Source organism: Emydura macquarii, unplaced genomic scaffold (assembly GCF_026122565.2).
Source record: "Emydura macquarii macquarii isolate MOO-44397 ecotype Brisbane River unplaced genomic scaffold, CSIRO-AGI_Emac_v2 contig_374, whole genome shotgun sequence".
Classification (NCBI taxonomy): Eukaryota; Metazoa; Chordata; order Testudines; family Chelidae; genus Emydura; species Emydura macquarii.
Genome location: NW_027130511.1, coordinates 9,341,158 through 9,368,583, shown reverse-complemented (window position 1 = coordinate 9,368,583; position 27,426 = coordinate 9,341,158). Strand labels below are relative to the sequence as shown.

The 27,426-nt window shown below is 39.0% G+C and overlaps 1 protein-coding gene across 1 annotated transcript in view; it reads left to right on the top strand.

The window, feature by feature from the left end:
- Window positions 1–22,283, top strand: part of TTC6 (tetratricopeptide repeat domain 6) — a 119,651-nt gene extending 97,368 nt beyond the window's left edge. Inside the window, exons 23-32 of the mRNA XM_067532243.1 lie at window positions 134–283; window positions 2,654–2,794; window positions 3,487–3,600; window positions 5,723–5,842; window positions 9,664–9,737; window positions 15,623–15,833; window positions 17,792–17,944; window positions 18,165–18,335; window positions 19,694–19,919; window positions 21,668–22,283. Coding sequence (XP_067388344.1) covers window positions 134–283; window positions 2,654–2,794; window positions 3,487–3,600; window positions 5,723–5,842; window positions 9,664–9,737; window positions 15,623–15,833; window positions 17,792–17,944; window positions 18,165–18,335; window positions 19,694–19,919; window positions 21,668–21,804 — 1,497 coding nt within the window. The 3' untranslated portion in view covers window positions 21,805–22,283. The remainder of the gene's footprint in view (window positions 1–133; window positions 284–2,653; window positions 2,795–3,486; window positions 3,601–5,722; window positions 5,843–9,663; window positions 9,738–15,622; window positions 15,834–17,791; window positions 17,945–18,164; window positions 18,336–19,693; window positions 19,920–21,667) is intronic.
- The last annotated feature ends 5,143 nt before the right edge of the window (window positions 22,284–27,426 follow it).

Below are 27,426 nucleotides of genomic sequence, written 5' to 3'. Positions count from 1 at the left end.
AAATTAAGTAGGAGTAAAATAGTAAAAACAAAAGAAAAAATATATTACTTGAGTTTTAAAAGTTGATATTCTGCCTCTGATTCCAATTGTGCAAGTGGATTACTTTAATTCAAATCATTGCATCATCTTTTAGGCTTGTGAAGCTTTTAGCTTTGCTGTCAAGGCATACCCAGATTATTCTGATGCTTTTTATCAGCGAGGGCTGTGCAGAATGCAACTCAAACAAGCTAAGTGCATCCAAGATTTCAATCGAGCACTTGCCGTTAATCCAAAACATTTTCAGGTAATACTGAATTTACAGTTCTGATGATTTGTATTTTGTGTAGGTTTTGAGAGAGATTTTAAAGAATTCTGAAGTTCTTCGTATATTGGTGTATGTGAATGACACAGCATTGATCTGTTTCATGTATTTTCCTGAAAGTTATGTCCTCCATGTGTTAATACTTCTTTTTCTACTGTGCTTCTAATGGAGAAATCATTAAGATTTGGAGATTTTGTTTAACTCTCTGTCTATGACCAGTATCATGATTTCCATAAGAATATGTAGTGCTCTAGGTATAATGTTTGTTAGTTAACTATTTGAAGCAAAGCAACAGAGGGAGTTCACACAATATTTTTTGTGGTGTTGCACAAAACAGTTATTGTTTTGCTTCAATAGGGTGATGGATATTAAAAAATCCAGAGCACATTTTCCATCAGGCTATAACTGGAATTCTGCCAATACTGGTGCAAGAATGTGAGTACCAACCTCAGGGCAGACTGTTAAAGAATTAGGACACAAACCCCAAATAGGTCATGAGTACTAAACTTGGACTTCACCAACCAACTGCTCCAAGTGCAAACTCCTCAGGCACATTAACAGCTTTAAATGAAGTCACAGACAGTCCCTTTGGATCCTCCAGTCTGTCTTGTCACTCAGTTGAGCATATCTCTGTGACAGATGGCCCTTAAAACTAAAATTAACAGCAATATTCAGGTTACTCCTAGTCCCAAAGGACCAGTCGCTTACCCCAGATCATTTGTGCATTAGATCTCGCACCAAGGATGTTTGTAGCCAATCCTATAATAAACTATATGTAGATTTATTAAATGGGAAAAGGAAACTAGAGTGCAAGCGAATATAGACACACAAATGATTTAAAGTCTTAGGTTTTAAAAGGTAATAGAGGCTCCTATAATCAGCAAGCTCTTTTTGTCCTTTAGGATTAACCCATACTAAGCAGCTGTGGATCTCTTGCTTATGCCTAGAAAACTCGTTGCCTCCCAGAGTCCCAGGAACATGGAGATGCTTTGTTCCTTTTGTTTGGGGTTTTTATGCCTGTCCTGCCATCTCCTCTCAGCTGCAAAACTCAGCTGGTGGGAGGAGTTGACTTGCATGACTCATCTTCACAGGGAGGAGAATGGAAAAGCAATAAGTCTTTAGTCCTTTTGTTGACGATTACTCAATCCAGATGTAGGGAGTGTCCAATTGTAAGATCCAACCATAGCCTATCTGGTATTGATGGGGCTCTTTTTTGGAGGGGCGTAATGATTTCTGTAAAAGAGCAGCTCTTCACACTAATTAATGTCCCTCTCCTGTACGGTGATTCATATTGTCACAGAGGCTCACACTACACCCACTCAAATAGTACATTACAGTATGGAATGAAGATATTATAAGTAAGATTAATGAATGCAGCAACTCACAAGCATTCAACAGAGTCCAAACACTAAAAACTCTTAATTCTAATACATATTGCGTCAATATTAACCCACAAGTGAGCCAGACAGATTCCAGCTAGGTGTCTGTCAGTGTTCAGTTGAGACATGGGGACCTTGGCATGAGCCTGGTCTGCCAGAGTCAAAGTAACAATTTCTAAATGGACATCTTTTGTTCTGAAACAGCTTAGTAGTTTCACTTTAAGGGATGACTTGAACATAATTTGTAAGGATGCAATTTAGTCATGGAAGTCACAGCGATCATGGATTCCGTGACTTTCTGGGACCTCCGAGACTTTTGGGGCAGGGCTGAAGCAGCTGTCAGCCCCAGGGCTGCTGCCAAACAGCTGATCAGTTGGGCACCCCTCCCAGGCTGATGCCACCGAACAGCTGATTAGCAGCAAGTCTGCTGGTGCTGGAACACCTGCAAGCCCGGCCAGCTCTGATTTCCCCCCTCCCCAGGGTATTTTTAGTAAAAGTCAGGGACTGGTCGCGGCTTCTGTGAATTTTTGTTTATTGCCCACGATCTGTCCCTGATTTTCACTAAAAATACCTGTGACAGAATCTTAACCTTAATCATTGGTATTGTTTTGTTAAAGTCTGTTTTCTTTCTGTTCTTTCTTTTGGGTTTTTTTGGTTTTTTGAGAGGTTTTTTTGTTTTTATTTTATTTTATTTTTTTTTAATTCCAAAGATATTTTCCTGCATTTGATTTTTGGTAGGTCTAATGGAATATAAGTTCATTCTTGGTTTCAATATTCATGTTGTTTTCCATAAATATAATGAAGGCACCCAGTGTTGATTTAATTTGTTTGGTTTTATGACAACTATACTTAGAAGTTTTAAGTCCTTTATGAAAGAAGTCATTCCTTACCTTTATTCAGTGGTTGTCCAAGATATCATCAAAAATTTTTTTAGCATTTATACTACAGCACGTTTCTGTCTTCATCTATAAAGGCATATTTAAGTCGTGCTGCTTACTACGGTATCAAAGGAAGATACTCCAAGGCAATTATGAATTGTAATGAGGCTATCAAAATTCATCCTGATAGTGTGAGAGCTTATCTCTACAGAGGAACTTTAAAATATCACAATAAGGTAGGGATGTATTTTATCTTTTGGATGAAGTGCATGAAATATTTTTGTTATTCACCTGTAGGAAGAGCTAAAAGCTTGGGGCCCAATGCTACTTGGGAAGTGGGGAATGTAGCATACTTCCACTTTCCCCAGCACCTTGGAAGCCACTTTGTGGAGGCCTCTATGGATCTGGAAGAGGTGGAATGGGGTGGGTTGGCTAAGGTAGCTGGATTTATCTCTATTTTACCTCTCCAGGACCCTTGGAGGAAGCTTCCATAAGTGAATTTGGCCACAGGAGCAACTACAGCTCCATAATAAACTACCATCCAGGTTAGAAGATGATACAAAATGATATATCATGAAAGGGTCAAAGAAAGGGTAGAGAACAATATAGCTAGATAACATTAATGATAGATTAAGTAATACATCCATGTGAATGGCAAAAACATAAAATAATAAAGCTCAGTTATGCAGTCCTTGCCCAGTCAAAATCGCATAGAAATCTGTAGAAATGCTACCAAAGGGAAGACTGCAATAATTGGCCCATGATGAATATTGACAAACTGATATGAGAGAATGCCTTCCAGTACTGATGAAGAGACAAGAAATGTAAAACTGTGCAGTCAAATTTTATACTACTGTGTTCTTCAGGACAGAACATATGATGCTGTGAATTATACAGTGGTTTTATATGTAATGTTTTTTATGTGCAGACATACAAAAATGCCATTGAAGACTTAACCAAAACTATTGACTTGGACAAAATCTGCATTTTGGCATATTACAACAGAGCAATCTGTTATCACCAAATAAAGGACTTTAGAAAGGTATTATATCCTTTTATTCAAGAGCACGTGATTATACAGTTGTTCATAAATGTTAATAAACTGTTTCTGAATATTAGTAGCAAGCTCTGATTCTTGCAATAATTTTCTCCTCTGTTCTGCCATTTAGGAAATAGCTGGCTTTCAAAAGCTGGCTTTCCTTTTTGCATTTACAGTCATTTGAAACTGCATCTGCTGTGAGTTAAAGATCTAAATACCTGTTTTGTGGGTATAATCAGGTACTTGGATGTATACATGACAATAAATATACTCAGTGAAAGCCAGGCTGAAAATCTGGCCTTATATCACCAACATTTGCAGTGCTTATTTCAGGATGTAGTGTTGTGTTGAATTATGCATTTCTCCAATGCTAATGTATATATTTTGCTCCTGGGATACCAGAAGGAATTGCTAGTTGTGCTACTAGTGATAGACACAAAAAACACAACTGAGCATTAGTATCAGATGGTGGTAGTGCTTTTGGTAACTAAGCATCTGAATCTTCATTTGTAGCCCTTCTAATGTTAGAAGTATGTAGTGGTTTTAATGCTAAAATCTTGCAGGGGTGTTCAGAAAGGGGAAGGAAAGAAGGGGAGCATAGAAACAGGACAGGGCAAGATTAAGGCAGTAATGGGTACTGTAAAAATTTGAGCCCTACTTTACTGTGTGGGGTTGATGTGTTTCCGGGTCCCCTGTAGCCCTGTCTATATCCCCTGCTCAGAGGAGCTGGATTGGGGCAGAAGCCCCACAAAGCCCACTGCATTTGGGAAAAAGGCAGATGATATCTCCAGAGGTGGGGTTGGGCCTTCACCATGGAGGTTGGCGTTGGGCATCAACAGCCCCACAGAACCCTTTGTTTGCTTACTTCCTCCCTGCAGATCTTTTTGCTTCAGTTTTACCCTGTATAGCTTCCAAAAGCCCCAAAACCTTACTACCCTGAATTCCCTGCAATACTTATTCTGCCTCTTAAGGTTTCTCCAATACCTGTTCCACCCTATAGGTCTTCATGCTTGCTTTATCCCCCAGTTCTCTTTGCTACCCAGAGACACCTCAGTCCCCATTCCACATCTCCAAGGAACTACAGTATTTTTTTTGCTGAATCACCATTCCAGTCCTTTAAGCCCATCCTAATAGGCATCAGGCACTTCAAGTGGCAGGAACAGTGGGAAGAGTGGGGCTGAACCATCAACTCATGTAGACTCACAGGAGTTGGGATGGAAAAAGACCTTTTAGAGATCAATCCAATGCTAGATTGTTTTCTGCAGTACGTTTTCCAATGGTTGCTTTTCACTAGCATTTTCACTAGCATTCCAGTGTTTAAATATCACTAGCAGTAGGACTTCCCCTGGGAGACTATTGTACAGCATAATGTTGTCAGGAAGCTTTTCATGATATGAAGGACTAAACTGTTACCCCATTACTCCTAATTATCCCACATTAGTTATCACTTGACTTAAGGCATATATTTTATTTTCAAATTTATGTTTGGTGAGATACTGTCCAACTTTGATAAATTTGTGAATTGATACCTGAATTTCCATTCCACCATTGCGCTCCCTACTGAGATTTAGTTGTTAAAACTAGACTAATAAGACTTTCAAGTAGTCTTAAATTAGGTTTGGAGACATTAAAATATTCAGAAGTTTCTTAACTTTTTATTAAAAATGCATGATGAGTCTAACATGAAGTTAAAAATGGAAATAAAGTTTCAACAAGAATATGGGAAAGAGAAAATTAGATATAGAAGGAATAGCAGTTTTATTTCTTAAACACAAAACTTCTGTAGCCTCAATGCACACTTAATTAGTCTCTTTGCTACTATGTTCTGCAGACAGGGGTATATGTAAGTACAAAGTGAAGTACAAAGGGGAACAGGCAACACTGCAGGAAGGAAAGAACTCCTGTGTTGTGTTCTGCTTTATCATTTAGACCCTAGTTCTGCAAACGTTTAAGCATGTGCTTAACTTTTAGCATCTGAATAGTCACACTGAAATCAATAAGACTACTCAGGTACTTCAAATAAAGCATAAGTGTTTGCCGCTTTAACTGTAAACTTAAGTGTCATTATATGCTTCTCAGTGAAATTTAATATTTTAATATTAATATTTTAAACCTTTTTTTTTAGGCTTTGAAAGACTATGGAATTCTTCTTCTTCTTGAGTCGAGTAAGGAAGTTGTCTTGACAGTATTAATTAACCGTGCACTAGTCTATGTGGAACTGGATGACTACTCTAATGCATTAGAGGTATAAGATTCTCCTTGCACATACGAAATTCCCACATTTCATGTTTATTTTATGACACATATGGATGATATGAAGAATAACATACACATTTAGTAATATTTCCAAGGGCAGCTCTATACTACAAAGTTAGGTCAGCTTAACTACATTGCTCAGGGTTGTGAAAAATTTCACATCCTGTGCAATAAAATTAAGCTGACCTAAACACCAGGTTGTAGGCATCACTTGATTGACAGAACAATTCCTCCATCAACCTAGCTGCCACATCTTTGAAAGGTGGATTTACTACAGTGATGGAAGGACTCTTTCTGTTGCTGTAGTAATTGTCTGCGCTACACTGGCTCAGCTGCAGTGCTGCAGCTATGTCATTGTAGCGTTTCTAACGTAGATAAACTCTAAAGTACTAAAGACCTATTTCTCATTTACACTATGACCTCTTTACACCAATCTGCTAGTATAAAGAGGTCTTAGAATGGGCATAAATGACAGTCACACTCATGTTACAGCAATTTTGTATTGCCAGAGTCGTGTAAAATGGCCTCAATATAAACAAGAATCAGGACCAAATATGCAAATTGTATATTAAAGTAAAAAGTGAAGTCCTGCCTCCACTGCCTTGCACCTTGAATAATCATTTTCTGTTTATGCAAGGTCAGTGTAAGCCCACGCCATAGGTGTAAGTGATTGGAGAATTCTGATTGGTTTTGTCGTACATTCTCTTTGCACAAGGTGAAATGACCACTTAAGGTTAAAATGACAGAAAACTCAGGCCCTGAGTTTTTTTTTCCTTCAGATTCTGAGAAAAAAGATTGCAATCTTGTCATTGATCCATAATTCAGACTCCCTTTTTATTCACTGGAAGTTCTGCCTAAAAAACAATAGCAGGACTGAGGTCTAAATATATTAAATAATCTCAGAAACACATTTTTCATTCTTAAAATTTAATTTATCAAAATCCTGCATTTGTTATGACTTAGAAGAAATACTTTTCTCAGTATTGTTTGTGTTTTTATTTTGGATGGGTAAACTTTAGACTTTGAATTTTTTGTTTATTTGACAGTAATTATTTCAGTATGGACATTCTACAAAATTGGGTAGTTTATATGTTTCAAAGATAGATATCCTAGGTAGATGCAAGAATGAAGATGGATACCTTTGTGATGATCCAGAAATGTCCCTTAGAAATGCACAGAAAAAGCCCTTCACACTTGGTAGACCTTGCATAGAAATAGCTGAAATAGAACAATTACTGTACTGGTCTCTGTCTTATGCTACAAAATATAATTCATCAGAGAAGCTCAGTTGAGAGACTCAGATGGTATATATTTTAATGTATAGGGGCTCCTGAAAGGAGAACAGGGACAGATGGTATTGGGGGGTAGAACCAACATGATCAGGAAAAAAATGTTAACTCTTGAATGAATTTTAGAGAAGACTGATTTACAAAACGAGGATTAAACAACAGAGACTCAAAATCCTAATACTGCCCATATAGCTAAATATTTTCACAAGATCATGTTCTTCCTACATATAATTTAGAGAGGCTTGTGTTCAAATCAGTTTTGTTAGTGTGCTTTTGAAGGGAACATTCAGAGCACCCATATGTACTATGTCTGTTGTGTCAGACGGTAGTCATTTAGGACTCAATCCTGGAAGGTGTTTTCTGCAATGATCCAGAAAAAGAGACAAGGTGAGTGAGGTAATATTTTTTGTTGGAGCAATTTCTGTTGGTGAAAGAGAAAAGCTTTTGAGCTACACAGAGCTCTTCTTTCAGGTCTGGGAAAAGTATTCAGAGTTTCATAACTAAATACAATGTGGAACAGATTGTGTAGCATAAGTAGTTAATACATATTGTAAGAGACCAATCAAAGTGAAGTGGCCCATTAATATCTCGGCAGTCATTAGACAGAAAAAGGGGAGAGGAAGTTAGTGAGTTACAGATTGTTGTCATAAGGCATAAATCCAGTGTCTTTATTAAGACCATGATTTTTAGTGTCTAGCAAAGTGATGAATTTAAACTTCCAGGCTTATCTTTTGAAACTGTTGTGAAGGTTTCCTTTGAGGATGAGGACTGATAGGACAGATATAGAGTGATCATTTTGTGAAAAGTGTTTGCCCACAGATAATATGTTTTGATAGGTATGTGTAGGACCTATGCATCTTGAAAGGTATGTTGTGGGGAGTGTTGATCACAGCAGTGGAGATATGTCTGCAGGTTTTGCATGCGTTGTGGCAGGGCCTGGTGCCATTTTAGGTCGGTGTGTCCTGGTCTGTGGGGAGCTTGCTTCTTTTGATGAGTTTGGCAAGATTAGGGAGTGGTTTGAAAGTCAGAAGGCGGCCCAAAGATTTCTTTCAGGATATGGTCATAATAGAGTATGGGCTGTAGTTGTTTGATGATACCCTGTATGGGTTCCAGTGTGTGGTGCTAAGTGACAACGAGGGATATGCAGTTGGAGATTTTTCCCCCCTGTATTGAAGCAGGTTCTCTTGGGGTATTTGAGTGGCCCGTTCCATGATGCAATCTATTTCGCTGGTGACGTGTGGGTGGGTATCCCAGATTTTCTGCTTTGAGCACAGTCTGTGGTATATGAGTGCCTGGCTGTAGATAACAGATGCGGCGGTGTATTTGGAGTGGTTACTGGATCTGTGAAGGTAAGTGTGGTGATCCAGCAATGCAGTTAAGCAGATGCTTAAAATTAACAATGTGAGCTGTACCATTGGCTTCATTAAAACTATTTCTTTGTTTACAGCTAAACACATGTTTAAGTGCTTTGGTGGATTGGGCCCCAGTGTTCAGCCCTGTTTGGACTAGGCCTTTATTTTGCAATATTTTAGTTACACAAGTAAAGTGAAATTGTTACTACAAGAGAGAGATTTGTACTAACATAATAGGACATTTCTGTACATATGTGTACGTCTCATTACAATGTCAGGCCAATGTAATAGTCTCTTGAACACTAAATCTCTATAGATGGTGAGATATTCATTTTTTGTATTTGAGGAGCTAGAAAATACCCTCAACTATTTTTCCATTGGGTGCATCAGTTCAAGTGTTGTTGTAAACCCAAACTGTTCCTGTCCTCTATAGGTTGACGGGAGGTTCTGTACACTGTATAAAAGCCTACTTTCCCTTGCAGGGACTTAAACTACTTCCTTATTATAAAGTTAAAAGGTATTTTTCCGATATCAGAAACATCCAAACAGGTTTTTTTTTCATCTCTCATATTAAAATCATACATACTTAGATGAGATATTCCAAATTTTAGTTAAAAGAAAAGTTAGAAATCCCTAAATTAGTGATGTATAATAGAATATCGACACATCTTTAACTGGTAGATTATGAACAGCTTACTCAAACCAAAAGACTCACTCAGTTCAATCCTATCATTTATTTTTAAACTACTGCAGTTTACTTGTTTACAAATACAGTAGCAGAAGGGAATGAAAAAAGGTTAAATTTTTATTACTGAAAATTTTTAAATGAGATTATATATCAGAAAATAATATACCCATTTAATATGTATATTTAATTTCAATTATGTAGGTGTTTCTATAAAAAATACTGGAAGTAATATTGCATTCAGCTCCACAGGAAATAACCTTTCTAGAAGGGCAATATATTTGACATCTGGGTATGTTCCCCAAGACCTTGAGCATTAAATATGGAATGGAAAACAGTTAGTGCATTAATTCTCCAACTCTATTGAAAATATACTTGTTTAGATTTCATCTCCTTGTTGATATACATTTGATTTGCTAAGGCCACATGATTGAAGTGAAGCAAAACAATACAGACATATATAATTGAGAATCTATTTTTTCAGGACTTTAAAGAGGCGACATTGAGTAATCGAAGTGATAGCAAGATCTATCAAGCTATTGGAATCTGCTACCACAGGTATGATATGTGGTTTGGTATGGCATAGAGTAGGAGAAGAGAAATAGAGGGGGAGCTGGATGATGTTCCAATGTACATTTTGATATCAGTCCCACTGAGGACTGGATAAGAGAAAAGGAAGAAAGGAAAGAAAAAAGAAAGAAGAATAGGTGTTTGTCAGATTTGCTATTGATTCCCAGTCCCAGATGGGATCATCCATTATCTAGAAATAAGAGGTTCATAGCAGCAGAGGAAAAAAAGGGGTATGATAGAAAAAGTAAATCTAAGAAGAGAACCTAGAGGGGTAAAATAGAAAGAAAGGTGGTGGGGAGGAGGAAGAACAGAGTCAGTAATATCCATCCTGGGTGGACTATCAAGTAATTATAGAGCCATGTTGGTGTCTCCATAATTCTAGTAGTTACACAATTTCTGTAAAAAGGAGGGGAACGCAGGCTTAAAATGGAAACACCACTGACTTTTTAACTTGAAATTTTTTAATGTTTAGCCTCAGCTAGCAGAGATATATTCTGAAAGCCTGAATTAAACCTATTCATCATTCTAAAAGTACATAATGTAGAAGCACTAGAATGTACACTCTTAGGTTATTCTATTTGATCATAGCAATAATCAGCAGGAATGGGAAGTCTCTACTTTTTAATGTGGAAAGGGGAGGGTAGGTTGTAGTGGGATGTTGGTTGATGAGCTGTGTATTAGTTTACTCTTATCTATTGTATTCTAGGGTTTTCTCTAGCATTCATCACTGTAGTATCTAAATGCTGCTTAGGCAGTCTTCAGGTGGGCATTTTAAAGATCTATCATCAAGATTCTTGCCCAGCTATGGCTGATTTGTGCTGCTCTAGTGATATAACTGGCTCCCTGATTCTCCTTGTGTGAGGGGAGTCCTGAGATGGCATACAGCTCACACAATGGCACTGTGTTTTCTGTGTGCTCAGGGGCTGGGGATGGGCCTGGGGTGTCCCTATGCCTAAGCGATCCTCAGCTTCTAAAAGAGCTACTGAGGGGCCATTGTCAGCTAGTGCAAGTTAGAAGCTGTTCTAAGTTGTGTCTTGGGACTGGTCCTATAGCTCCAGAATCAGGGAGTCTTCCTCCCTGGAGCTACGTGAGTGCTAAAAGGGCCATCTCAGAGACTGGCACTATGGTTTTCAAAGAGTTTTTTACTTTTAAAAATTATTTAGATTTATAACAAAATCCCTGTCCTGAATCCTTGTAGTTGCATTTTAGCCATATCTGTTAGAGCTGTCTGTGTGATGTAAAGAATTCAGTCTGTGCTTCAGGTAGAACATGGACATCTAACATATCGTTCAGTGTCTCCTTGGTAAAATGACTACACACTCTGGCACGATCTTGACCTCCATACATAAAAGAGCTATTTAGAGTTCCATGCACAGATTGTTTGTAGACCTGATACTGTTAAAATGCATTAATTTATGTCACCATATGGGTACACATTTTTGCCAAACATCCATTTGCAGATAGAGTAAATATATTTTGTATTCATTTGTGACTGTTAAAGGGATAGCTGCACCTCTGTCTCCTTTCTTGCCTCTGTCAGTGCACCTCCTCAGGTATCACGCTTCCTGCCTTTACCTGTCTTGGGGTGGACTTCAGCAATTCTCCAATTCTTAATCCCTGCCCCAGACTACAATACCTTGTGTATCTACTGCACTTACTCAGCAGGTCCAACTCAATTCACACTCATGCACTTCTTCCCTTCAGGAATCTGTGACCAAAAAACCTTTTTAAAACCAAATGTGGCAGATGGCCGGCTTCCCTCTAGTGGGTCTCGTGCTTTCCTGCTTGTAGTGGGCTAGGAAGTTGCCCGTCACCCCGTCTTCCCAGGGGAGGGAGTAGGGACCCAGGCCCACCCACTCCTCCAGGTCCCAGCCCAGGGGCCCTATGAGAAGCAGCTATGTGCTGCTGGTACTGCTTTCCAAACTGCACACTCTTCTCCTGGGCTAATTTCCCCCTCCTTCAGTCCTTCTGGCTTCTTGATCCGGTACCTTCCTCCTGGCGGCGCGGCGCGGCATGGCACTCCTACTTCCTCCAGCTTGTGCACTGATTGTTTGGAGCAGAGGGCTTTTATGAAGCACCTGGCTGGTCCTTAGTTGGCCTCAGTTGCTCCTAATTGCCCCCTAATGGCTCTGAGTTAGTCAGCAGATAACAGAGCCCTGAGCATTCTGGGACTCACATATCTCCCGTCCAGGACACTCCTACTGCCCTCTGCCCTCGCTATATCACACAAAGTATTGGTTTTTGTCCAATGGCAGCAAAGCTTTTAGAGAATTTTTTTTAAAACAACAAACACTCTACACACGTCTCTTTTACTTAAAGACTTACCATCCTTGATGGTAACCTAGGCAGGCCTATCTTTTTCGGCGGGATCTTGTGTATCTATCTGGTTCCCCTGAATCCTCTTCCTTGAATAACTAGTGCCTCTTTCTTGAGAGAATGACTCTTTTTAATCCTGCTATTGTTCTTTTGTTCTTCCTTGTTTTTGTGGGCCTTTTCCTGTCATGATCAAAACCAGCTTTGTAGGTTGGCTGAAGACAGAAGCAGAATCATCAAAGCACTAATAGTTTTGTCATTGCCCCTTAACAACTCAGAAGTGTTTGCCAAGAGGTGGCATCTTGAGCCCTTCTTTTCTTTCCTGAATGTTTTTCCAGACAGACTCCCATTGTGTTAAAACAATATAGTCATACAGAAAACCCATGTTCAAGAAAGATGAATTCAGAATGGAACAGGTGCAGAGAAGAGCTACTGGAATGGAGGATCCATCTTATGAGAGGAGATTAGAAGAGCTTGCATTTTTAGTCTAGCAAAAAGAAGGCTGAGTGGGGATATGATTTATCTCTATAAATACATCGGGGCAGGGAGCTTAAATACCAGGGGGAGAGAAGAGCTATTTATGATAAAGGACAATGTTGGCACAAGAACAGATGGGTATAAATTGGTCATGAACAAATTCAGGCTGGAAATTAAAAAATTTCTAACTATCAGTGGGGTGAGGTTCTTAAACAACCTCCCAGTAAGAGTTGTGGGAGAAAACAACTTAATTAGGCTGAAGAGAGAGAGAGAGAGCATGAACGATTATATGACAAAGTTGCTTGTAATGATACGGGGCAAGGCTCAGCAGCCCTGTGGCTCGCTTCTGGTCTATATCTTATATTCCCAAAAGCTCATGCTTCATGGTTTCAGCCAACCACCTGTGGGATCAGGAAGGGACTCTCTCTCCTGCTCCCCAACCCAATATATTCCTTTTTTCTTTTATCTCCTTCCATTGAAGCAGCAGTGATGGCCACCGCTGAAGATGGGACATTGGACTGGGTGGGTTAAGGCTCTGAGGTGGCACCAAGCATTCTCTCTCTCAGGTGCTTGGTTGGCTGGTTCTTGCTCCAGGTCTGATTGATCACCATATATGGAGTTGGGAACGAATTTTGCCCCAGGTCAGTGACCTTGGGGGGTTTTCATTTTCCTCTGCAGCATGTGAGTGCAGGTCACTTGCCAGGATTATCTGGATGTATCTCACTTAATCATTTCTCTGCCATTGCTGAGACCTTGGATGTTGGTGCAGTATTCTCTGCCTCTGGCGGCACACAACAGTTTAGACTCCTGTAGACTGTAATACTTAGTCTAATTTTGATTGCTGGATTTAGTGTGCAAGTGCTGGGTGGTGTCAGTAGCCTGTGTTATACAGAAGGTCAGACTAGATCAGCGGTTCTCTCTCAAACTGTGAGTCGGGACCCTAAAGTGGGCTGTGACCCTGTTTTATTAAAGAGGGGTTGCCAGGGCTGGTGTTAGACTTCCTGGGGCTGAAGCCAAAGCCCGAGCCACACTGCCCAGAGCCGAAGCTAAAGTCTGAGGGTTTCAGTCGTGGGCATCAAGGCTCAGGTTACAGCCTTCTCCCCTTCCCCCCACCAGGGCAGAAGCCCTTGGGCTTCGATTTTGGCTCCCCCACCAGGGTAGCGGGACTTGGGCTCAGGCTTCGGTCCCCCTTCCTGGAGTCATGTAGTAATTTTTGTTGTTAGAAGGGGGTCGTAGTGCAGTGAAGTTTGAGAACCACTGGACTAGATGATGTGGTGATCCCTTCTGTTCTTAAACTCTGCCTAAAAAACACCCCAATCACCAGGCCAACATACAGTATTTATCACAGGGCAGCTCCAAACCCGTCACATCATCTGTACTAATAAGAAGCACATAAGACATCGTGTGCTGGTTTTGAACAATAACCCCCAAAATTGCTTTAAAGTTACTAATATTAATAAATTAGTATTGCCTTAAGGGGTGTCTACACTTCACTTTTTTTGGCCCCAAATTTTCCATGGTTTCTTACACTGTTTCAGCTCTGGATTAGCAGCAATGGGAGGCGTAATTTAGCCACCACTATTTTGAGCATTGTGTAGTCACACCCTGCCCAGCGCAGGTCTATGCAACATGAGGCTTTGAAATGTTAGCTGACACCAGAACTTTGTCTATACCAGTGCTGCCATCGGTGGAGCTGAAACTCTAATGGCAACACTGCTGAATTAATTTTAGGAAATATTTCTTAGGACTTCTCTACACTGCCACTTTTGTCGGTATAACTTATGTCGCCCAGGGGTGTGAAAAAACACCCCCCCCCGAGCGAGATAAATTACACCGACAAAAGCACTGGTGGGGACAACACTATGTCAGTGGAAGAGCTGTTCCCCCTGACATAGCTACCGCCACTTGTGGAGCTGGTTTTATTAGGCTGACGGGAGAGCGCTCTCCCATCAGCAAAAAAGCACCTACACAAATGATCTTATGATGGCCCAGCTGCATCAGTACAGCTGTGCTGCTTTAAGCTTTGTAGTGTAGACATGGCCTTAGAGTGGACAAGAGTTAAGGGTGAGGATAGTATAATCATTGAAACATCTTTTGAAATCATACAGTGAAAAGTTTTCCTGTTTTGTTAGCATTTTTACCCTTTATTTTTTTTTTTTTTGGTCTTGGAACTCTGAGAATCATGATTTTGAAGTAGACTGTATTGTGGTTGCTAGGAGACAATGTTCCTTAGATAGCACATGTGACTTGTTGCCAGATTGGCAAGGCAATAGGCTTATTAAACATGAGGTTTTAAAGCTACTTTGGCAAATCATAGAAAAGGAAAAATCTTTAACGGTCTACAAATGTGGCCCTGGGCACTTTATAATAAGCAAAATAAATTGAATGTTTCAATCATATACATTACTGTTTTTAACTAAATAGGAAAGCATACTTGAAGAGCTTTACTCTTGAATTCTAAAGATCAAATTCTGCACTTTGGATGTATATGTGCATAATAAGCATTTTGATGGATCTCTTCCCAAGACAGGCACCTGAACAAAAAGTGTGTGGCACAGTCAGGAACTGTGCCCAGTTCTCTTGAGTCCCAGTACAGTGCCTGAACTGCAATATTATCCTTCCTCTCTTTTTATTTGTTGAGAGCTTTGTGCCCAGAGCTGTATAGTCATATAAAAAGACACAGTACTTACCCCAAGGAGTTTACAAATATTGGGGTCGAATACTGGCTCCATGGAAGTCAATGGGAATTTTGCCATTGACTTCACTCGGGACAGAATTTCACCCTAGGTGTTTACAAGTTCACAGCCTTGCCAGCTGTAATGATCAAGAAAAGGACCCGTGGAAGCATGGAAAATTAATCATGCTCATATTTTTTTTTAAACATTGTATCTGAAAACCAGGGTTAAAGTACTTTCTCAGCACAGTATGGGGAAGCATGTACTGCCATTGCTATCTGTTTAGTGGATGAAATGAAAACCTGAGTCTCTAGAGCTGTAAATTTGGCACTTTTCATTAGCAATTAAAATCAATGATTTAAAAAAAATAAATAAAACACTGACCTTCAAGTGCATATTTATTTTTAGACTTGAGCAGTTTGAAGAAGCTGTGAATTCATTTACCCAGGTGCTTAAACTTGATCCCTTTTCTCTGGATGCCTATGTTGCACGAGGAAATTCATACATGGAATATGGTGATGAAGCTGGCAATATCCAAGCACAGAAAGACTTCCTGAAAGCACTACATCTTAACCCAAAATGTCTGAAAGCCAGAATTTGCTTAGGATACAATTTGCAGGTAATACATCAAAGATCATAGTCTGTAATATCCTGCGTCAAAGAGAAGGGCATTCATTTTCATATATAAAATTGTCTAATCCAGACTCCATTCATAGTAATACTGTCAACTAGTTAAACACTGTTCAGACAGATAAAATAACTTGTATTCTTAATGGAACCCTTATGGTGTTACTATCCTATTTTCCCCCTATTCACTTTAACTATTGTTTTCAACTAAGGGGATAGGCTGTAATTCCCTTTAAAGTTTGTCTGTGCTACATCTTACTTGATTGATGGATCTACTGTTGAGTACCAAGAGACTTGATCTCCTTAGTCAGCCCAGAGAGAAATAGAATGGTATTGGTAATCATGCCCAGATCCTTTTTATGGTATTGTAATCAACTAACACTAAGCACCGAGCTGCTAAATAAAAAGTGGCTTAGATATCTTTGATGGATCTATGTAAAAAGAAAATCTTGTATGTTAAGTCAATCTAAAACAAACTATTAACATGTATTAAGATCCTTCAAAAAGGGCTTATATATAATGAAATTTGAAAACCACTTAGCTATACACCAAAAAGGACAATCTTGCATTAGCAAGGTCATCTATGAAATTACATATAGGGTGTTTTTCTCCACTCTAATTCCCATGATTTTACAACGTTGTTATTGTGCTTTGTTGTTACACCCCTTGTCTGAAAATTCTCTCTTTTCCAAAAAGTTGTGAGTTAATTTTGTGCCTGTGTAAATGAGGGAATAATTTTATCTGCCTGAGTCAGGCTTACTTGGGTAGGCTGTGTGTAAATTTCCTTTCACACCTCTGCCAATATGTTTTAATTCTAATTAATTAATGTTTGCACTGTACTCTGTAAAGTACTATCTAAGTGCTGAGTGTTATCATTAATCTTCACAAGCAGCCCTCCTTCCATTCAGTCATACAAAGAAGACTTTTTCAACAACACGGTGCTGGTTCTGTTGAATGAATCCAAATTGTGACTGTTTCTTGGGGAATCAGATAAGATTACCAAACTAATTGGTACTTGGTCAAAATTCAAAACCAAGTCTTCCAAGATAGCATGTTAGTACCTGTGAATCACTTATCACAACTTGAACAAGTGGGATCTAGCCAGTTACTTTCCTCACATCTTTCTATTCCCCCTCACTCAGGCGCGTATCCTGCCACAGGCATGTCTCCATCCCCCTCTTTATTTCTCACCTCTTCCTCCTCCACAACTAGTAGGGCTGGGCCTGCTTCCAGGTTGGACTTGTGCCAGGTTGGACAGGTTCCACTTGTGCATGGGAAGTTAAGACCTCAAATTTGGCTACATGACAATAAAACATAGCTGTCCCAATATTAAGGTTATAGGCTCTTATTCACAAGTTCATTGTTCATTGTTGCCACTGGGACTGTCTAACAGAATTTCTCTGCTTTCTTGCTTTCTACATATACTGTTTTGAACAATTGTGCTGGTGTTTCTAACTTTATTCTCTTGTTTTTAGTGAGTGGCTCTCACTAGGTCTTACTTATTTAGTTTTGGATAGTGTGTAACCCAAGGATTATTATTGTTGTTATTTTAATATCTCTAGGGAGAGAGGGTCACACCAAGCCATTCTGATGTTGTTGTGGGAAGGCAGGTGCATAGAGATGAGTCTTCACTTCATTATATTATCATACAGGGCCAAATATTTAAAACTTGGGGCCAGAAGCCCAGGTACAAAAGCAATTGCATGTGCAGTTCCTGCAACAGTAGCATGTAAATCAAATAACTGCCCATGCAGCTGGGTGTGTGGATATCTAACTAGCTATTTGCATGCATCTTTTCCCAATTTGTGCACAGAATTAGATAACTGAATGTGCCAACATGGGAGCCTGTGCACTTTTCCCACATACCTATAATTTTTGAAAATATGGCCATAGGTAGGTATGTGATATGTTGTATGCTTAATAATATGTATATGTTAAAACTCATTTTAGGCCCTTGGAAAGTTTCAGAAAGCTTGGAATCAATTTACAGTTGCCATTGACATTGATCCAAGATGCCATGTTGCCTATGATGGACGAGCTGTGGTCTGTCTTCAGATGGGTGATACTTTTGCTGCATTTCAAGATACAAATGCTGCACTAAAGGTAAATGTTGGTTTTCAGTTGATTTATTAATATATACTTTCTATTATTAGGCCACTGAATAATGCACATAAATTCAAAGAACTGTGTATGAATAATTGTAGGTTTATATTAGGAGGAGCTTTCTATTTTTATACATGTTTTCTTTAAAGAAAGAGTTCTATTATTAATATAGAAATGTGGACTTTGTTCAAATAAGAGTGCATATATTATTACATTTCAGCTCACTACCAACGCTCAGCTGCTTACAAACCGGGGTGTCATTAACCAGTTTATGGGTTACTTAAACTGTGCTATGAAAGATTATCAGCAAGCAATTTCCATCAACCCAGACTATGCTTTAGCCTATTTCAATGCAGCAAATATCTATTTTCATCACAGGCAGTTTTCACAGGTAGGTCTTGTGTTCTATCTTCATACCATTCTCAGAACACTTTTCCTTGACTCATGAATAATGTCATTGATACAAATTTGTTTATAAATGTAAGATTTTATTTGGAAATTTTTACATTTAATTTAATTATGTATATTTAATTTAATTATTTAGCTGTATGAATTAATAGTAATGACTAATACATAATACTATTTGTTCTAATAATGTTCCTTTTATCTGACAATCTCAAAGAGCTTTACAAATATTTATGAATAAAGACTAACAACAGGAGATTTTACAGATGGGGGCAAAATCTTCAAAAATTCCTAAGTAATTTAGGAACCTAAATCTCATTGACTTTCAATGACACTTAGGCTCCTAAATCAGCCAGGTGCTTCAGTGCAAAAATTTCAGAAGAATCATAGAAGAATTGGAAGGGACCACAGGAGGTCATCTAGTCCAACCCCCCCTGCTCAAAGCAGGACCACCCCCAACTAAATCATCCCAGCCAGGGCTTTGTCAAGCTGGGCCTTAAAAACCTCTCAGGATGGAGATCCCGTCCTAAGGCCATGTCTATATGTACAGTGCTGCAGCTGTACTGATACAGCTGCGCCACTGCAGCGTTTTTGGTGAAGACGTTCTATGCCAATGAGAGAGCTCCTTCACGTTGGCATAAGAAAACCACCTCTATGAGAGGTGGTAATTATGTCGTAGGAGAAGCCTTCCCGCTGACATAGCACTTGGCACCAAGCGCTTATGTCAGTGTAACTTATGTTGCTCAGGGGGATGGTTTATTCACACCGCATAGTAACATAAATTATGCCAACTTAAGCTGTAGTGTAGACATAGCCTAAGGCAAAGAGAAGTCAAGTAATGGTCCTAGTTTACACAGTAATTCAGTGACAGAGTGAGGTGTAGAACCCAAATCTTCTGTCTCACAGGCCTATGCTTTAACTACTAAGCCAGGTTTTCTTCCTGTTTTAATAAGCTCAGAGTCCTGAATCATTCCCTTCTGCAGAAATACCCCTTGGGAGGGCCTGAGGTAATCAAACACTGAAGTTCCTCTTGCATTTTCCTACTTAGTTCTTTGGAGGCAAGGACCATTTCATACTCTCTGCACAGCCTCTGGCATAGTGAGAATCCAATCCTGACTGGAGCCTCTGGGTGCTACCATGGTACCAATAATAAATAATAGTAAATCATTCTGTCGGGAAAGAGTGGATGAGTTCTTCTTCTCAGAGATCCTTACAAAAGCCTTGTTATTCTTGTGTAAATTCTGTGGTTTTCTGCTACCTTGATTATTAATACAATATAAAAATATATATAGCATTTCAGAAGTTTACATGGTGCATAATATCTTCATTTCATGTATTTCACAGGCCAATTCCTACTATTCCAAGGCATTACAGCTTGATCCAAGGAATGAATCTGCAGTCATGAATCGAGCTATTACAAATACATTATTACAAAATATCAAAGAAGCAGAAGAAGATTTTGAGAAGGCAATTTGCCTCTGCCCATTCTCTGCAGCAGTGTACTTTAACAGGGCAAACCTCTATAGAACATTAAAGCAGTATGAGCTAGCTGAGAAGGATATTTCAACAGGTACTCTTTGTTCAGTACCTGGCAAGATTACACTTGGTGACATAGTTTTGATTATAATAAGAACAAATTATTTTGGCTCTGTTTCACTGTTCAGAAAGTGTTAGCAACTATTTCCATTTATGTATTTAATATATTTATTTAAGTTCTTAACTTCTAAAGGTGTGGCAATGAGATTGAAAAGGGAGTTGTAATGAAAATGCCAGATGGGGAAAGGGATTCAGTCCTGCTACCAAACCAAAAAAATCATAATCTGTTTATTTCTAATGACTGATTCAAAGATTGCTGATTGCATATGTAATATGTACAATTTCAGCTGAACTTTGAGCCAGGTTTTCAAAGGAAGTTGTAACAAAAAGATGTGCATTCACACTACACTCACAAACCCTGAGGGCATCTTTGTGTGCTAATAGATATAATAGCACTCGCAAACAGGGATGCACTTAGCTGTTTGCACACACAAATGTGGGATATTTGAAACTTAGCTCTATATATACATTATAACATTAATTTAAAAAATATCTTTATCTGTAATTGGCTAAAGCAGTAGTGACTACGTAGGTAATGAACACTTCAACATAGCTGAGAACTTTTAAATGATGATGACCTTCTCACATAATTTACAAAACATTGTTCAGTACAAGGAATGAGTGTACTGCTCCATAGAAAATAAGAACCGGTCTGTATCTTTGCCCCTCCACCCCAATCAAACACAAGCCTTTTATTCGGTTTCAAGTCAGCTGAGATAAGTTTCTGTCCCACCCCTCCAATCCATTTCCAGGTACCACTACAATCACTGCTCTTAACACCCATCTTCAACCATCCTGGATTCAATTGCTGTTTTTCCATCTCAGCTACCAAAGCCATGGACAGGTTGTCTGAACGTTCTTAAGATAAAGTTATTTAATTGGATTTTGATAGCAAAGTCCTTTAGTCTTTGCTTTACACAAACTAGAGTTCTATTGTTATGATTTTGTCTATGTTTTGAAGCAATTAATATTTGATTGCAAATGCAACAATTTTTCCACCAATAATAAATATAATCAAGTCTTACCGAGAAGTTAACCAGTATGCTCTTATGATATAAATTTGTCTAAATTATATGAAAGCATGATTTGAGTAAAGATGTATAAAATTCCATATTTTCACTGTGAATTTTTTCCATTAAAGGTAGATTTTCATGATGTCAGAAGAAAATAATTGTGAAATCTTGTCAAGGGAATTGATTACTGTAAAGCAGGGAATTTGCTGGGAACTAGACTCTTTAAACAAGAGTTTAAACACTTACCAACAATTACTTATTTAAATACCTCTGAACAAATGAAAATCTGATTCTGAGACAATGTGCACTCTTGGGACCAAGAAATAGATTGAAATGGTTTCCTACTTCTTGATATTTGTTTCAGTGTTGAACCTGATTTGGGAGGAAGAGTGTGGCTTCTGATGCTTTAGCAATTGCTGGAATCAGATTTATAAATGTGCCATGATGGCATCTGACTTCATGAGAAAAAAAAGGAGAGTTGAAAGGAGATACTAAAAGTATAAATATCTTTACAAAATTACTTAGCTTCCCCTATCAAATTAATATGAATTGGACATATGTTTTTCCTATTGCAAGCACATGGGTTTTGAAATGTACTTTGTCTCAACTTTCAGATGGCTTTTAGCATGTGTTGTTTTTTTTCATAATAATCATAACAATATTTTGACTTTTAAAAATGCCTTAACATTTATTTTTTATTTTTTTACAGCATTGTCAATTCAACCTAATGATGCTTTGATGTATAAACTTAGAGCTGATGTTCGAGGTAAAATGGGTTTCAGTGAAGAAGCCATTGCTGATTACAAGCAAGCAATCAGCATTCAAGAAATGGTCGATGGTATTTGAAAAGATTCCAGTTCCTGCAAAGTATGGTAACAAGTTAGGTCTATTTACAGAGATTTGACTTATTTAAAATGAAAGATATTTGTTTAATAGCTCAAATACTATTTAGAAGAATGTATTATCTTAGCACTAGGCTTGGTACAAAAGATTAGTTTTGTATACGAGAAAAATTGTTAATACTGTAATAATCCATCTTCAATTTAGATGAACTTCTGCACATATTATCTTCTCACATAATTTAATTGCTTGATTCAGTGCAAAATTGAACAGAGGTATTTAAGAACAGAATGTTAACATTAAAGAAGTAATTTCCCAAAATGAACATTAGATTTTCTTTATTCATTGGCACCCAATGGCAGTAGGAGAATGAGACACAGACACAGGAATACCTATCAGTGCGGAAGGCCTTATCTTTATTAACTATAATGGAGGAGGGGGAGGTAGGTATTTACTTGGGTCCAATGTGACATTAAATGACAAAATAGCCAATATTTAGGGTTTCACCCCTTTATATTCTAACCTTTAGGGTTCAGCCCACCCGATTCTTCTCTCCCTCTCCAAGTAAGAGGGAATAAGGATACACATGGGGTGTAACTGAGTCTGTGATGACTTCAGCACTCTCTTCCTCCAACAGTCCAGCTGATGGGCGGCAGGAGGAAGCAGAAAATCTCTCTTTTCCTGCCTGCCTCCCAATCTCCATACCAGCAGTTTCCATGTGCATTATGGGTAGGGAGGGTATGAGGCAAAATTCCAGAGCAGCCAAGCCAACCCCTCCGTTCCTCCTCTTCCCAGACCAAGGGTTGTCTATCCCCTGCCAATCAAATCAAACATCCCCCCTTCCGAATGGAGGGGGGAGCATTAGCTGAGGTAATGTGTCCTAACGCAAATTGAAGGCTGAAACACAGATAATTTGTCCATTTACCCATACTCCCGTGTTGACAGCAAATTAAGGAAAAGGATTTAAGTACATAAAGTAAAAAATTGTCATGAAACAAATTACACTTAAATACATTACACACAGTATATATTTTGTACATTTCTTCAAAGTGAATTAAATAATAGATCACAATCTTGGGTATTGAACTTTAAGAATGAGATTTAGAAGTTAGTTCAGCTGAATTTTGCTTTAATTGTTCATGTTCATTCAAATTTGAAACTTGAAACTCCACCTGAACAGAAATAAAAACATTTTTTTAACATCCCCAACCTCATAAATTGAAACTGATAAATTTGGTTCTGTAACGAGGGGATGTGGCCTCTCTCTGAGACTGACAGGGAGGAATCACTCTCCACCCTCTGGTGGATGGAATCAGGCAAGCCACACCCACCCCTCCAGAAGCAGAAGGGCAGGACAGGAAGTTTAAAAGGCGGGCCCTGCAGCTCGGTTGTGTGAGAGCCAGAGAAGGAGACAGATGCCTTTCACCTGCTGCTGAGCTCTGCACCCAAGACTGAGCTCTGTATTGCCGAGAACTCAGAAGAGTTGCTGGGTCTGCTGATCAACAAGGATATGGAGAGGTTGTGGGGACTGCCACTGGCTGTGTACTCCAGGGAGATGGAGAAACCCCATGAGACAGAGGTACACTGCAAATGGGTAGTAGGAAGTGGTCCAGTGACATCAGAAATTAGACCAGTTGTGTTGCGAATTTCAGTAGGATCCCTGCTGACCCAGTGGTGGAACTGTCTGCCACTGTTAGTGCCCTGGACTTCGACCTGGTGGAGGTGGTTGGGTCCAGGTCCACGTATCTCCTGCGGCTGCCCACTCCTGGAGGGAAGCCTCCCCACCTTAGGTCAGGAGGCATGTGTTTGGCTGCTGTCTTCTTGAACCAGGAGGCCAGGTGAGAGACAGCTCACTGCTCAGCCCTACCTGAGGGCCTGATCCCCCTATAGATCGCTTATTGCTCTGCCTACCCAGAGGGTCAGTGCCCTGAGACTGATTATTGATCTACCCAGTCCAGAGGGCCAGAGCCCTGGAGACTGCTAATTCCCCATAAAGCGTTGCCTTTATAGATGTGAGGTAGTGAGGGGGTGTGGGCCTCCCTCTGAGACTTATAGGGAGACATGACCATGGACCCTTATAGGTCCATATCTAGTTGTAATGTACCACTATGATCTCTACAACTAGATGTTTGAATATTACTGAGAGTAGGGTGGAATAAAAACCTGTGTAGAATAGAATAGAAACTTAACACTTGTTCAGAAAACTAGCTGCAATTTCACAAGATGGGGCAGATTTTCAATGACACAAAAGGCAGTTAGCCTCTTAATTCCCATTGAAAGTCTGTGGGAGTTAGGCATTACCTGCCATTTGTGCCTTTGAAAATTTCCCTCTTAGTCTTAAAGTGCTATCCATTTTCCTCCTGAAATATGAATTAAGAAAGAAGTCTCTGCTGTGAAGCTGATAATAAAATGCTGGTTCATGACTGTAATTACATAATCTTCTCTATATAAAATAAATCACTAGATGACAAGGAAATAATTTACATTCATAATAAGAAAAAAGATAATTGATATAACTTGAATCAATTATTTAAAGGATCATACAGTTCCATTTTCATTTCCTGATGGCTTTCAGTAGATTTTTCATTGCTGAGACCAGAGTAAAAATGTCATAAGTACTTTGCCTGAAGCATTTCCTTTTAAAAATATTTCATACAATGCTATTCACCACTTATTTCTGCATAAAGATGTTTTATTTGGGGTTTTTTCCCTTGACCAAGCAATCTGTGTTTAGCTACTATGACACAATGGCTAACTGGTATAGCTCTCGTCTCTAACTTTCTGCAGTTGTGACCATCTGTTGCAGTGTTAAAATTCTCCCTTCATGATATTCTGATTTTGAAAAATATTTTTGTAAAATAATCTCTCATTGGGATGGAGAAGTGCAAAAGACCACAACTAAGGCCACACTAAAGCACTTAAACATGTGTTTAAATCCATCCATATTCAACAAAATACTTTAAATTAAATCCCACTCTTGTGCCCCACTCCTACTGTGGATCAACTCTTGCAAAATCTGATAGAATACGAGTGACTGGGTAGATCATAACTGAGGTCTATAAAATATAGAAATAGGAGCTCCCAAGAAATATATTGTATTCCATTTCTTTGAATATTCATGACTGATATCACACAGTTGTATTTTTAAAACAATATTTATAAATAATTACTAAAGTAAAATGTTACTATGGGCTGCAGGAGGTAGTCTCTTTTTAGGCATCTTAGCCTTCTAAATTTAGAAGGAGCAAAATTTTGGCAGCGGCCCTTATCTATTAGGTAATACATATATCAGCTATATATATTTTAATCCATATACTGTGTAATAATGATTTTTTTAAATCAGTGCCCTTCATGCGTGACGACTTTAAAATCCACAATAACAAATGGGTATAAACTGGCTATGAACAAATTCAGGTTGGAAACTAGAAGGTCTCTAACTGTCAGAAGAGTGAGGTTCTGGAACTAACTCCCAATAGGAGTTGTGGGGACAAATCATTTAATTAATTTTGAGAGAGAGATGGACAATTTTTTGTGTGTGATTGTATGATGGAGTGCCTTGTGATGGTGGGAGGCAGGGCTTGGCAACTCTAAGATCCCGTTTATGTCTCATGTTCATAAAAGCTCACACTTCAAGGCTTCAGCCAGTTATCTGTAGGTGTCAGGAAGGGATTCTGGCCCAGTGTATTCTGGATTGGTTTTTTTTGGTCTCCTTCCTCTGAAGTGTCAAAGATGGCCATGACTGGAGATGGGATACCGGATTGGGTGGGCCAGTGCTCTGAGGTGGCACTGAGTTTTCTCTCTCTCTTGTGCTTGGCTAGCTGGTTCGTGCTCACATGTTTAGGGTCTAACTGATCACCATATGTGGGGTCAAGAAGGAATTTCCCCCCCCCAGGCCAGATTGCAGTGACCTTGGGTGTTTATTGCCTTCCTCTGCAGCACATGGGTGCAATCACTTGCTGGGATTGTCTGGGTATATCTGACTTAATCGATTCCCTGCCATTGCAGAGGCTTCAGGCATTGAAGTACGTCCATCTGTCCAATTCTCTGCCTGTGGCATCTAATTGATTAGTTTTCTGTGGGCTGGAATATTTTGGTTGTTAGGTTTAGTGTATGGGTGCTGGGTGGTGCTAATGGCCTATGGTATACAGGAGGTCAGACTCGATGATCTTGTGGTTCTTTTTGGCTTTAAGCTTTATGACTTTGACAAAGCAAGCAGTGAAACTGTTGCTTATTCCAATGGGGTGTGGGGGGAAAGGATTTGTATGTATGAATTAAATTTAGAAATTAAATTTAGAACCTATAAAATATTAGATATGAATTCCAGTAAACTTCAGTAAATAGAGCATTCACATGAAGGACAACAGTTGTGTATAGTGGGTGAAATCCCAGCTCTATTGAAGTAAATGGTAAAACTCCCATGGACTTCAGTGGGGCCAAGATTTCACCCACTATGTCTTAGCTGAACCAAAACAGTGTCTGTCTGTCTTTGGTACTGTGGAACTTCGCAGTACAGAGACATTAGAATATTAGAAGCATAATACTTGATGTCATCATTGCATCACCCTGTATAGATAGTTTAAATTGGCTTCCACTGCACTACTTTACTTACTGGACACTTATTTGATGGGAAGCTTTTTCTTAAATCAAAGAGAGAATACATGACCAGGGAAGTAAAAATGGCTAACTGTCAGCCTAGCTTATTAGAAAAGGGGAAGTTCAAAGAGCAATTCCTGCCTCCAACTCTCCATTAATAAATGAGAGATTTATAGTATTTCTACAATAGCCTGTACAATTCTTAGGTTTCTGACAGGAAACAGTTTTTCCACAGTTTGTAATGTCAATAAAGAGAACCCTGAGACTGACATCACAAAAAGCCAAATTCTTTTGTGGCTCTTAGGAAATTCCAGAGCCAGAATACGGCCCAAAAATGTGTTAAAACGTCATAGTAACATAGTTTCTATGGCCAGTTTTACCCTTCAGAAGTTTCACTTTCAGACTCACTGACAATGGCTCTTTTATTACAGGTTGTTTGGTCAGCCCAGGATGGGCATACTCAGTTCTAGTCACTTTTTGTTTTTGTCCTATTTCCTTGTTTGTTTTCTCTTCTCTACAGTCTCCCCACTCCTACTTAGCTCCCCTATGAAAAGTTTAATATTGAGTGATGGGTTTGTGATAATAGAGACCCAAATTTGTGAAAGGCAATGTCCCTCCCTCCCCCTTGAGTTTACAAAAAGTGTGAGTACACTTATGCCCCTATTGGTGTGTACACAATTATGATGATTGCATATGCAAATAAGGTTATTATGCACCTAATTAACCATATATATGCACACTCTCAATTTAACAATGGTAATGGGGCATACAAATTTATATTCAAAGGTATTTTTCCATGTTTCATGTTAACATAACAGCATTTTTTTGGCTGGTTGGATGTTAAATCATATGTGGTACCATGGCCTTGTCTCTTCTTATTCTTTTCCTTTTTCTCTTTGCCTCAATGAATGGCTCAATGATGGGTCATGAGTTTGCAACAATCTCCTTGTGGATATTGCAACATCAGAGCTAAATCAAAATGAACATAAATCAAAATGAACATAAACCAAACTTTTCATTGGATGCTTTCCTTGC